The sequence below is a fragment of the Camarhynchus parvulus genome, chromosome 3 (genome assembly GCF_901933205.1).
Source record: "Camarhynchus parvulus chromosome 3, STF_HiC, whole genome shotgun sequence".
Lineage (NCBI taxonomy): Eukaryota > Metazoa > Chordata > Aves > Passeriformes > Thraupidae > Camarhynchus > Camarhynchus parvulus.
Window position 1 is genome coordinate 43,600,939 of NC_044573.1, and position 13,945 is coordinate 43,614,883.

At 40.6% G+C, this 13,945-nt stretch overlaps 1 protein-coding gene across 3 annotated transcripts in view; it reads right to left on the reverse strand.

Moving 5' to 3' along the window:
- The window catches only part of ARID4B (AT-rich interaction domain 4B), an 88,770-nt gene extending 75,194 nt beyond the window's left edge, over window positions 1-13,576 (reverse strand). For 2 of the 3 annotated variants that reach the window (XM_030946221.1, XM_030946219.1), the window contains exons 1-2: window positions 13,339-13,576; window positions 12,152-12,213 (exon numbers count right to left, since the gene is read on the reverse strand). In XM_030946221.1, coding sequence (XP_030802081.1) covers window positions 12,152-12,157 — 6 coding nt within the window. In that variant the 5' untranslated portion in view covers window positions 12,158-12,213; window positions 13,339-13,576. Of the gene's footprint in view, window positions 1-12,151; window positions 12,214-12,756; window positions 13,037-13,338 lie in introns of those variants that run through there. The other variant, XM_030946220.1, reaches the window with a different exon arrangement.
- Window positions 13,577-13,945: the final 369 nt, after the last annotated feature.

Consider the following 13,945-nt stretch of genomic DNA (forward strand, 5'->3'; position numbering starts at 1 on the left):
GGTTAAAGAGAAGTGAAGTATTAGCATTACTATATGCACACTTACACTATTTAGGAGCAGCCAAGCAGCACAAAAAACAATTAAAATTAGGTTTGGTCTGCCACTACAGTAAAATAGTTGGTTAAGAGTACAGATAGTTTCCAGTCAAGAACAGCAGATTGGTTAAGATTTTAGCTATATAACCAATTATAATCACATAACCAATTATCTGGGTCTGAAAGAGAAAAAAGCCCCACTTTATTTTCTGTTAAATTTTACGTTTCTTACCAGCACCTATTGGGGCGCTGCTGTCAGGTGAAATATACACATCCTTGCAGAACACAGATGTCTTAACTAAGCTGGACACTGGTTAGCTGGGGCAGCAAAGAAATTAGCACCACAAATAATTTACCAAGAAAAACTGCACTAAATTATAATTATGCTCACAAGCAGACTACTTCTACTATTGAATGAGCTTGATTTTCACTTAGGTAGTCCTCTTCCAGAAAAATGTAAACATTATTTTCCACAATACACTTGTCTTTCAAATGAACAGTTGCTCAAACTATTAAGTAAATTGTAAATCCTTCCCTCACACTCCATGTTGAAAAAACCAGCAACTTATTTGTATATCCCACTTCCCCCACATTAATACACATAAATGCCTCTTCTGAAGTAAGGCATATGTAACTCAGTATAATTCCATATGGGTTAAAAAAAAGTGAGGACTAAAGTTTCAAGTCCACAGGTTTTATTTATCTTTTTTCATCATAAACACGACAGTGTTTCTTTAATAATATTCTTCTGTGAGCTATTTTTACAAGTATCCTAACTTGTAGGAATACAATTCCTAACTTACATAAATTTAACAAACATAAGCACACATGCAAACTTCTCTCCTGTCTCACTTCATTTTTGGAGAATACTACTGGCCAAATACTCTTGCATAGTCAGCAGCAAGCATATTAAAAGAAAATTAGTAATTTCTCATTCCTCTCCCCAACAGCATTCATCTTGCAGACTAAGAGTTCAGTATTTAAGTTTGTGAAAGGAGGTTTGGGGGGAAAATGCAAAATGTAGTCAATGTGGCAACTATTCCGAACAGCGATGCAATATTTTCCATCAGAAAATACCCATAGCCAACCAAACCTGCAAGCATTAAAAATAAAACATTTAAGATATTAAGAAAACAGAAATAACCAGCTGAAGACAAGTTTGGAGGAGATTTGTCAAGTGCTGCATAATTATGAAGACATATTTTAGATGCCTGCTACACAGAAAGTGTAAGTGTCACTGTAGGGAGTAAGAACAATATACTTGCAGTTAGTATTTAGCTAGGCTACCTTTGAGACTTCAAGGATTTAAAGAATCTAAACTACTTGTTTCATACCTTTTATCCACTTTATCCCCCCAGAATACTTCTGTTTCTTTGGCTACTCATTGCAGCACCTGTTTCCAAAACATCTTCAGCTGGCTTAGCCTGTGACTAATAGCAGCCATTTCCAGGGAGTGACTATTTAAAGAAAGATCCTTGCTCAGATTCCACAAAACTCTTCACCATATTAAAGAACAGAGAATAAAATTTTTGAGGTTGCATAGGTAGTGTAAGAGTCTGTTCACTGCTTTCAAGTGTGCTGAAGCTATTATGTAAAGCCCAGTTTTTTCTTCAAAGTCTTTAAGCTTCTTATACTAAAACCTTCATTTTTTTAGCCTCTTTTCAAAAAGTAACATTTCGGATTACTCAAGTGAAAGAGAAAAAGTCTACCTTAAGTTTTACTTGATAGTCTTTTGTATGTCAACAACTCTAATGTTACTTTCCACATGAAACCTTGTTCCACTCTCTGAAGTAGAACATGAGGCACCTTAAGAGGTCTTCAGTTGCAAGACACAATGCAGGAATCTCAATGCATCTCAATAAAATATCAGTGTCTCCATCAAATCACCAGGTTACAGTATCAACTTCATATGCCAATGAAATTCTAATTAATTATGTGTTTATGATCACTTTTTCCCTAAGTCTAAGAAGATAATTGAAGAGAAATTCTGAAATACTTGGCTTAAAGGATAAACCTAATCTTCCAGTACTACCATATAACAAATCTGCCTAATGTAATATTTATTTTCACAGAAATACTGTGCAACACCCTACTAGAAGAGGAATACCCAGTTAAAGCATTCACACTGGCCTTACTAAGCAACTGATGTGCACACAAACTACTTGGCTGGAATGTTGTTTCAGTGGACACAAAAGCTGTTTGAAGAGAAATTGCCAGAAAAAAAAAAGGAAAGATGGTGCAGTTCCTTTAAAACTAAGGAGATTTTTTGTAAACACAAGTTCCATCTGCACATTACATTCAAGTATTGCAGTGGTTTGGAGTTTTTTCCCCAAGTTCAATTCTGAGCAAACATGGTAAAGATATCCAGCTACAGTAGTAAGATAGCAAAGTTCTCAAACTGGATCTGGATTTGTCTGGAATCAAGTACCTGGGAAAGAAATTTACCATTTCCTTTTGGGTTTTTTTTGTTTGTTTTGATATATATGGATATTTATATAAAGATCTTAAAAGCTGATTTGTGTCCTCAAAACTCCAACTAAGTAAATACAATACACATAACTAGAGAAACTTGGTGAGACCAGCTTAAGTATCATGGATCATTTTTATTCCACATAATGCATGCTACGTTTAATATTTATTGTCAGACCATAATTAGGATTTCATTACACCATATCAGATGTTCAAATAAGTGCAGCTGCAAAGGAAGTTACTCCCATGACAAAAAGGAAGATTGTTCTCTATTTTAGTGTAAAAAAGAGTACCACTTGAGTTGCTCTCTAGATGCTACCAATGCCACATACAACACCAGTCAAAAAGCCTGCCATAGCAGGACATACACCTATCTCTCTCATATATATTATTATTACAATCCTGTCACCAAAAGAGTATTTGTCTTACAATACAGAATGTAACAAAAGCACTTTATTCACTTTACTTGCATCTAAAAACCTAAATCATCCTACACTGGCAAGTGTACATATAAATATGTACTTTTAAAATGTACAATGTATGAAATAGAAGATTTTTTTAAATAAAATGTTTATGAAATGTTTATAAATGAAATATGTTAACCTTATCAATCCAACATTTTGGCTTGTATCAGGCAAAGTAAAATGAAATCAGAGTATTAGCTCAACAGCCAAAGAGCTACTAGCAAAGAAAAACTGAATTAGTGTAGACAAGCATCTAATATACACACTAATACTTTCTGGAACTTCATGGTAAATTATTCCAGGGAACACACTTGGCAGGAGCCTTGGCAGTTCAATTCCAAAATGAATCAAGAATATCAGAATATATTTGAAGAGTGACTTTGCAGGTTTCAAACCATGTATCCAATATAGTATGTCACCAAGTGATACAATCTTTTGTCGTACTCGAATTTTAGGAATGTAAATACTGCACTAGTAACCTGTGAGTAAAGGAAAGAACCCAAGATTTAATGTCTTTAAAACTGCCCAATATTGCAGGAAAATAGGCAGGAAATTCTGCAAAGAAGACAAAGACACCATACAGTTACCTAAATCATGTCCTACGTGTAAAGGTATGTGGATTGTCATTGTAAAGTTCTGGAAGAGCACCTCAGGATGAATCTGCATTTAGAAAAGGGAAATTACTCAAAGTTGAATTATTGTCTCCATTTTGTCTCTGTTCTAGGCAGCAAGGTATTGGTACATATCAAACTCTAATTTTCAAACAGTACTGCAGTCTTACTTTTGGTTAAGTATTTCACTATCTCCCTTGATGCCCATCTAGCAGGGCAACCTTCTAAAGAAACTGAAGTGGAAATTTATATAATTATTGCTATGTTTTCAAAAATGCATTTATATTTATGGAGGTACAAAGATTAAGAAGGATATCTATTTTATTTTTAAGTTTAGTGATGTAATTTGAAGTTACATTCATTTAATATTGCAGTAACATCTTTCAATAAACAGAGCAGTAAAATAAGTTTAAAAAGTGAAAACACGTTTTCCATTACAAATTCCTGAATTCTGAAATGCTGGTATAACATGTATTCATTTAAAAAATGTCTCAATCTCTTATTATTTCTCCCAGGAAAAGAAGTTATGTCAACCTAAGTGTCACAGCATTAACAAAAAGATTAACTTAACAATCTTTCTCTTAAATGCTCATAAAGGATATTGGAAAGTCTCTTCCACCATTTTAGATTAATTTAAAGTATTCTTTGAAATCTTAGAAGAATGTATTACACATTTATTTTAAAGAAAACATGGAGTGGACTATTTTAAATGTACAAATGAGATTTAGCACTTGCAATCTGCTGTTGAGAGGGCAGCTGAAAATAGGAAGGAAAAAAAATTATCACAGTGGATCAGGTTACCCTGCCACAAATTGAAACATTTTTTTTCAAATCAGTAGAGAACGTGAAAAAACAAATTACTCTCTACTACATTATTTATTACAGCTGAAACCTTGCATCAGATACACTTGGATCTGAATTTTACTGAAGTCAAATCCCATTTCCCAAATCCCATTTAGAAGGATTGTCTTAAATGATGAGGAATACTAAGTTAGAAGGACACATAAGAGGGAAAAGGGAAAGGATCACAGATAAAAGCTCAGCTAGAACACCAGTTCTTAGAAAGGACGATAACATATCATCCAAATATCTGCATCTCTGCATGAAGTTTGTGGTAATAAGCAGAAAATGTCACACACCTCACTCTACCATCTCCAAATGGCATTAACACCCAACTGTCACCAAGTCTCCACTTGTCTACCCATAAATATACAGGCCTTCTTAACACATACAAAAAAAAGTGGAAGTTTTACTTCAATTCCCTTTAACTTCCTTATCAGAGTGATTTAACTTCTCCCCAAATTATCATTCCCTTTTGTTTTAGTTTGGAATAAAGATAGCACAATTGCTTACGTTTTCCATCCATTGGTAAAAGTACCTATTGTCAAAATGTATTATAGGCACATAGAAACTGTCACCTTTATAGGATAGAAATCTAATATTTATAAATATCTTTCTACAGAAAATTATAATACCAACTGTTTCTCTAATTTCAGTAGAAAGAAACATAATTGTTATTAATGGTATTCTTTCCAAATGCTGAAGAACTTGAAGGAGGAGGGAAAGCAAAGCTTATATTGGCCTCAAAAAATGAGGTTTTTCATCTGATACCATCTCTTCTTTAAGACCTCTCCATTTTCTGAAATCAATGTTTATCATATTGAAAATTGAATTTTATTAATTCCTTTCAAGACACAGCATCAATTCAATTAAATATTTTCACTTAATATCTTCTAGAAAATATGGACTTCAAACCTGTAAAGAAGTCTGGGGTTCTAGGTCTCAAGAAAGCACAAAAAACATTCTATGGCAATTTCACCTGTAGAGAGTTTACAAAATGTTTAGCCTAATGACTGTAAACTGCTAATTTGGCAGAGGGATGGGGAAGGATGTGTATTCACATGCAGTTTAAACCAATCCTAATCAGTCTTGGTGCACTTCTGCTTTTGTGCCTTTTCTTCCTCTGCCAGGCATCAGTCAGGGCAGGAACAGTCTGCAAGTGAAGAGTACATGTATCTGATTGTTTCTAATTTCAGCTCAGTTCCGCGTACTCTGGCACCACACAAATGGACTGGTAGCACGCAAGACAATGAGAATAAACAGCCAAGAGTGGAAGAAGGAGACAAGACTGCATTCTTCCATGACCGTACAATACCTTAATTTGACAAACTACTTATGAAACAAAATCCTTTGCTTCAGGTTGTTGGGGGACAAACCAACAGATTAAACAGTAAGAACAGCAAACTCCTCTGCCCAAGAACACTGTTATTCACATTAGTCCAACCGGGGTGATCTGCTCTGCAACAAAGCTCTGTAGATGTCTGCATTCACACAAAGCTTAAATGACAACTGATGAATGCTGTCTCTAGCTACTCGTTGAGGAGATCTGTATAAGTCACAATCAAAGACTACTTAAACAGGGAGTCCTGGATGCTAAAAAGTCTTTTCTTTGGTGTACAGACCACCATCTCCCCTCTAGAGCAAATACAGGCTCACAGACAACAGCAATGGGAGCAAGTAACTCTGTATTAACTGGAATGATGCCTTTTCCCACTGCTTTCACTCACAGTAAGGAACATGCCTTTTCATAGTTCAGCACAATTTTCATCACAGTGAAGGCAGGTTCAGGTACCTGTACCCCCAAAACAGTACTCCACATTCAATTAATTGATAGATATTTACTCAGGAAGTCACTGTCACACAAATGGTCACACATAAAGCAGCTGGCTCATCTCAGTCCTAATTTTCAACAGGTAACTCAGCAACAACCTCCACCACCCTGCTCTGCTGACATTCTCACAACTGGCTTTCAGAGCTTGCTTACAAACACTTCTTGCTAAACAGGTCATGACTGCTTTATATTCTGCCAAACAAAAAAAAAAAAAAAAAAAACCAACAAAAACCCAAAAAAACAATAGCGGTCTCTTTATTGAATTTCTCCCCTGGTTCAAACTAATCTTCAGAAGGAAAATAGATGTCTTGTCAAGTATTGAATATCAAAGTGGCTTGCTGTCTTTTCCTTACTTGAATTCCCTGAAATATCCCCTCATCTGGTCACCCCATGTTAACAGAAAAAAAGAACAGAAAACCCAACTATCCAGATTTATGACTTTCCATCAAAACCTTTTAAAATAATTATGGTAACACATATTAAATCACTAACATTTAGTTTATCCATAGGGCTAAACAATTTTTCTCAGTTCCCTGGAGACCTTTTGAAGTCTTCTAGAAGTCTTTGAAAATCCATTCCATGCACATATCCAAGCAGGATAGCAAGCACAGTAACTGGACAACATTGAGTGCTAAGTGGAAAAGGCAAAAAGTAGTATTTTTTACCAAAGCACATCAATTAGAAAGCAAGCAGCCACAATACCTGACTTCTCAACATTTCTCAGCTGTGACCTGAATCACATTTAAGGCAGACATAGTCTGAGATCCATAGTTTTCAGCTTTGTACATTTCAGTAAAAACAGCTGAAGGGCCTATTAAGTAGAAATGCAGAGAATCCAACTGTTGCATTTCACAAAAGGTAGTGAACAGAAAGTGGGTTAACTACTTTCAAGTAAGTATGAACTGATAAATAATCGAGCATTTGGATGGCTGTGTATAACGTTAGGGTGCCAGGGAAAGTTAAGCCCTAGGTTTTTCTGTAAAATTGGTTCCCTTTTTCAATGAGGTCACCTCAAACTCCCTTTTATTCTTTAGCCTATTATAAAAGCATATGTTTCTAAGGAAAATGTGTCTATCTGTAGGATGTAAACAAAAAATTTGAAACCAATTTGTGACAACAGTATGATTTCCACCTTCTCAAAGTTAGCACTATTTTTTCTGTTTACTCAATCAGCAAAGCATTCAGATTAAGTATTTGATAGTGACAGTAAAGCTTAATATATCAAAACCTTTGCATTTTGTTTCAAAGGGCTTTTCAACTACAACGCAAAATTTCTTTGAAAACAGACATGCAATGCATATCACAGCATGCTTCTGCTCTGCATGTATACAATACTTGTTTTGGATTACAAAGTGAACTGAATAACTATCCCAAAGTGTTCCAGTGAAGATATGCACATTCATTATTCTGCCTACTAACATTTTTCTTAGACAGTATGCTCATACAATAGTTATGCTGCCGTGAGAGCATTGATCCAAAAATCCTTCACCAACTTTGAAGATAATAATACAGGCAACTCAACTCATGCTCATAGTTTATTATAACTTCAGTCTTCTCAGTGTAAGACAGTCTTTTTTCCACTATGTGGTCTAATTAACGTCGAGCCCTTATAAACCAATACAACCATTCAACAGCCACATACTACCCATGCAGATTTGAGTTCAAGACTTCCATGCTGTTTAGCCACTGTAAAATATACAAAGACTAGCATTTAAAAAATGCAAATAAACAATTTCAAAATAACATAGATTATTCCAACGTGACTTGTAATTGCTTGGTGCAAGTGGTGTTTGCTTTCCTTTCTACATAATTATGCAAGCACGAGGAAGTCAATAACTGCCTCTGATCACTTGTTCGAACTGGAACGTCAGGAAAGAATTTAAGAAAATCATTTTTCACAATGTAAAAACAAGTCACAGAGCAAAACCACCTTTTAAGACTTACCTGTTCTCCCGCCTCCATCACAAAAACTATTCTAATGGTACTCTTCCCTTAGCAATCTCCATTTCTGCAGCAATTCAAATAGTTAACCAGAAAGTGAAAGGTCACTACATTCCACGACTGGTTTCCAGCCTGCATAAGACCAATGGGATTTTCAACTGACTTGTGCTCAAAGTTGGAAATCAGTGGCTGAAAAGTTTACTAGATGTTTCACTTTTGTCTTCAGCCATACTGGCAGAGAATATGAGCAATGGTCTGGCACACATTAAGGGAAAGCAGCTACGGCATCAGTGTGCACAAGTGATCTCTCTGGGTAGCTGGAGAGGTCACTAGGACAGACTACTGAAACAAAAATGTAAATTCAGGAAGAATTAAAACCAAACCAAAACAAAAAATCTACCATAGACCATAGGCATGGCTTTCTTAATTTGTTAGCGTGGCAACTTTGAGCAAGCATCCAGGAACATCTAGGATTACCAAAGACAAGTAGCAACAACCATTAAATAGTTTTTACTTTACAGAATGAAAAACATTAACATGCAAATAGTATCAAAACATTTAAACAATCATTTCAGATCTCTTAATTCATAGAGAATTGCTCTAGCTTCTGGGACATCTACTCTTTTGATCCCCACTCAGCAGTGAACTTTTCAACTACAGTGGGTATATTAACTTCATTCACATATTTATATATCAAACAAATGCCATGATACATATTAAAAATCTCGTGAGCATTTGCAGCAGTTCTTAGTAAAAATCATTGGTGAAACCAAGCTTTTGTTTATTTCTCCCTTTAAAAGCAGACACTTTGCTTTCAGGGAGTTTATTTCCTGATTCTGGAGCTTAAAAAAAAGCACTCTCTAAGAATGCTTTTACATATATTGCTACCTGCTTAGTAAGTAGTCATTTGATGGCATGCAATTACTTTTTAAATCATCAAACAGATTCTACATTCTTCTGACACATACTTAATGGAAAAAGGCCTTATACAAAAGGTGCTAAATAAACAACAAAAAAACTTCACAACATGCAAGCAATCCTAGCCATTATCTACACAACTGTACTAACTATCAGAGGTCAATCAACACAGGAAAAAGCCTGATTTAGTAGAACATCACAATAACAAGCATAATTCTGTTAAGACTTGAATGCTTCTTGTAAGATGTAGCTCAAAAGTCTTTTTAAAGTGGTCTTAGCAGTCCATGGGAAGACTATTTGATAGGCTAGAGTTACTGGTTTATGTGAGGGGCTTTATTTACTTGGATTAAGTTGGGTTATTACAAGGAGAGCAATTATACCAACAGCTTTGGTAATCTCTTAGCAGGCAGCATACCTCTCTTGTGTCACAGCGTTGCAAAATGCAAGAACACAAGTGACTTACGGTTTTGTGTCAATACAATTGTTGGTGCTGTTCCTAAATATACCTTGCTGTGCTTTACAAAGAAAGATCAACATTTTATCCATACCACACAGGTGGGGGAAAGGAGTGCGTAAAGCTAATTGAATTGTTCAAGTTCACATAAAGACACAAGGTACTGACAAGGAATCCAGTTCTAAGGCTCTGTGCACCAGAATCCACAACGCTCTGCACTTGAAAGAATGACCAAGGCATAAATCAAAACACAGGCCTCTGTCGGGCAGTCAGAAGCAAGTCTGCATCAGCAGACCCTAAGCAAGACTAGGTCTTAAAGTATTAAATCCTCTGCATGCTGAAGTGTCCTTGAGCATCCAAAGAGTATGCTCTTTGGAGAACTTAAAAAATAAATGCACAGAAATATACAGTCATATTTAAACAGTATCTTGATCTAATATAGTCAATGTTACCTTGAAGCGATACAAACAGAAAGCTAATAATTCTCTTAAGCATTCTCCCTTACTGCTTCTTATTGGACTGGCTTGTATCCTTGTAAGCTTAACTAATAAATTACAAATCTAAACCAGCCAGAAGGCCTGATCCACTGTATAACTCCTATAATCTTGGTTAAGTTGTTGAATCTTAGAAATTTCTTTGGAACCACAATACTGTTAAAAGTTTCCCTGTAATAACTAAAGCTTCAAAGTAATGACTTACAGATTAACCTCCCTTAACACTACAGGGCACAGTAAATAAAGTACTGGAGTTATCTCAAGCATATATAAGTTTAACACTAGGCACACACACACAAATTGCAAAAGCTACAGACTTAAACTTAACACCTGAACACTCTGACAGAATTTATCCTAACTTTAAAAATAAACATGCAAGAGTAGCACAAACCTTACTGAAGACTAAGTAAGCTCTGAGGGTTTTTTTAAAAAATACAGGTCTATTAAGAGGTTTTTGTATTTGTTACTCTAAGTTTAATCATCTGTTATACATTCAATTCAGCCTGAAGTGGATCTGTATCACTGTTTCACAGAGCACTTTGCATTCTACTTGTGATCTGACCTCCTCATGCTCCCAGCTGTCTATCTGCATATTAATATGGCTCTAAAACCTCAGTATCTGAACCTAATCTCTATGGTAACTGTAAGATTTGTTTACATTGAAAAAGAATATAAGAAACGTATGTAAATTTAACTGTCATTTAAATAAGTGTTTTTTCCTTCTGGGGAAAAAAGCTCCCTATACTGCCTCCTATTTATCTTGCTTCCATCTCCAGTATCCCCACCAGGCAATGAGCCACATTTGGAAAGCTCCCTATCATACAACTTCAACGGCCTGTTGTTGTAAATTCATAAATAGTTTACTTTTAATAAGACAGACGTGTGCAGTATTTTATAACTTAGCACTTGCTAAAGAAAAATCATAGAGCAATTAAAACATGGTTTTTAAAAAACACTGCCATAAAGTCACCTAAATAAAAAAAACCATGCTAAATCTTTAACAGCTATACAGAAAGACTTCACTGCTCAGCAACTCAGATCAATCTAGAAATTAACAGAGTCTATTTCATTTACCATTTCTAGCAGTGAATATAGTACTGGGCGCACACTTTACATAATACTTATTCACAGACAGTAGGCAAAAACTCTTGACAGCAGAAGAACCCAATTAAGACTGCTCTTTTTTATTAACAAATACCAAGGAATTGATGCATCACAGGTTTGGAACAATTGTTTTTTCTAAGGTTTATAGTATTTTGAAATGAGATTTACTGCTGAATTACACGGGGGTGACAGTAACACGAACGGCAGTTTGAGCAAGACATAGCAGCAAAATGGTAAAAAAAAAACCCTAACAAACACAGTTGTTAAAAACTACTTTTAGGTACACAGTTCTTGCCCACACACAGAAGAAATCATTCTATTCCACCAAAACGATCTTTTTTGCTATTTAGCTTGCATAATATACCAAACATAAATAGTCTAGAAAGGTCTAAGAGAAGAAAAATGTATGACAGTGAGGTACATGAATACTACACAGCACCGAGAGGAAATTAGAACCTGTTTGAGAATCTTTCCGCACCTTACAGCAATCATTTCACTGCGGAGAATCACTTACTTGCACCCTCCCCGCTCTCATCAAGATTACTCATTCAACAAAACTCCTATTGACGAATAGAAAGTAAGTAAATCTACCCTCTATTCAAGTAAACAATGTTGTAGAGCCAGCATTTCCCCACAACGTTACTTTCTCGAGCAGGGTGACTGTGCCCTGCTCCTCCATGAAGCAAGCTCAGCCCAGGCAGCCATGTCCTTATTCTCCGACAAACAATGTTTCTGAAGGAGAACAGCCCCTGCTCGGGGAACTTACAGCTTCCCCCAGCACAACGCAGCGGAGCAAAGCCCGCCCCACGATCGGCAAACAAGCCAAGGCACCGAAACACGGCAGTGGGGGCGAAGCTGCCCGCAGTCTGGATCTGCACCAGCACCGAGCCTCGCACCGGGGTCGGGACAGATGGACTGACAGATAGGACAGCATTTTTCCATGCAACCCTCCCTCCCTTCCCCTCCCAGGCACACAAGCGAGTGTTTTACCTTCATGATGAGCTCAGGCTGCGGTAAAAGCCTCGATTGTGGCTGAGCGGCCGAGGCTGGACCTGGAATTTAAAACAAAGCGCTAAGGCACCGCACCAGCCGCTCGCACCGGGCGGGGGGAGGGGAGCCAAACATCGGGTGGGGGCGCCGGGCTCCTCCCGATACTCCCCCTTTCCCTCCCCGGATCCCCCCTTCTCCCGCGGCTCACCCCCTTCCCTCTTTCCTCGGCCGCCGTTTCCCCCCCCCGGCTCCCACACGCCGCGGCTTCCCCTACACTCGCTGCCACTGACGCCATTTCTGTCAGAGGAGGAGAAACTTGCCACAACAACAACCCACCCCCGGCTGCCGCGGGAGGGGGAGGCGCCCCGGCCGCCTCCCCGGGGCGCTGCGCCCCCTCCCCGGGCACCGGGCGGCGGGAGGGCACCCGCGGGGGTCCCAGCGCAGAGAACACCCCCCCCCCCCGCTCGCTTCACCGCGGGGAGGGAGAGAGCGGAGAGAAGGAGGGCGAGAGGGAGGGAGGCTCTTCCTCCATTGTACGAGGAAGAGTGCCCCTGTGCACGGCGGTGGAGCGGGGTGTCGGGAGCAGTCCCCCCACCCCGACATACACACACACTTTTGTAGGGGCTGCGGCTCCGGATCGCGGCGGCTCCTCCTCCCTCCGTCTCCCCCCCCCCTCAATAAAGGAAAGCGCTGACTCCGTCGCAGGAGTTTCGGCAGCAACAGCCGCAACTCCCCGGCTCGGCGCAGCGGGTCCGGGCGGGGGGAGGGAGGGAGAGCAGGCAGGAGGCGGCGGAGGAGGGGAAGAAAAGGAAGAAGAAGAAGAAAAGAAGGGAGCGGGGACGGGGAGGGAGAAGGGGGGGGGGCGGGGAGAAAGGGGCCCGACCTGCTCGGCGGGGACACGGAGCGTGTGTCTGTACGAGTGTGGAGGAGGGGGCTCCGTCCCTCCCGGCAGAGGGGCTGGAGGAGAAGCCGCCGATCCCTCCCCCCGGCCCGCCACTGGGTGTTTGGGGGGGAAGACGAAGCATCGGCGAGTCCCGCCGCAGTCTCGCTACCAGGAGAAAAACAAGCGCCCCCCTCCCTCCCTCGCCGCCGCACGCCCGGCCCCGCGCCCCCACGGGGCCCCCCGCCGCTTCCCCGCCCGCCGCCGGCGGGGCACGGGGGCTCCTTCTCCGGCTCGGCGCCCTCACCTTTGTTCCGCTGCGACCGCCCGCCAGCTACTCCCCCGACCCGAGGCGGGGAGCACGGAAGGGAACTGGGCGAAGGCTCCTCTCAGCTTCGGGCACCCCCGGCCCCGCTCAACGCTGCTGCAGCGGCTCCGCTGGCGGCGGCCCCGCACGGCGCGCGGAGGGGCCGATCCGTCCTGCGCGGCCCCGGCGGCGGTGACTGCACGGCTCGGTCCCCCTCCCCCTCCCGCACCGATGACTGACTGACGGGCGAACGGGAACGGCCACGCCCCCTTCTCCACCTCCCCCATTGGGCCGTGTCCCGCAGGGCCCGCCTACCCCGCGGCCCCATTGGCCTTCGTGTCGGAAATACTGACATCATTCTTCTCCACTTCTATGGAAACTGAGACTCGGCACCGAGGGAGCTCATGGGGAACGCAGTTCCTGCTCGTCGTTAGCAGCATTTCTGATAGCAGCGCTGCGCGGCTCAGTGGACAACAACTCCCAGAGTGCACCGCGCGCGGGAGGCGGGGCACTCCGGAGAAGGCTAACGAGCCGAGGGGGCGGGGCCTGCGCGTGCGCGGGGAGCGCTCGGTGGCGCATTTTCCCCCCAGGAGGGGAAGGTGGCGCC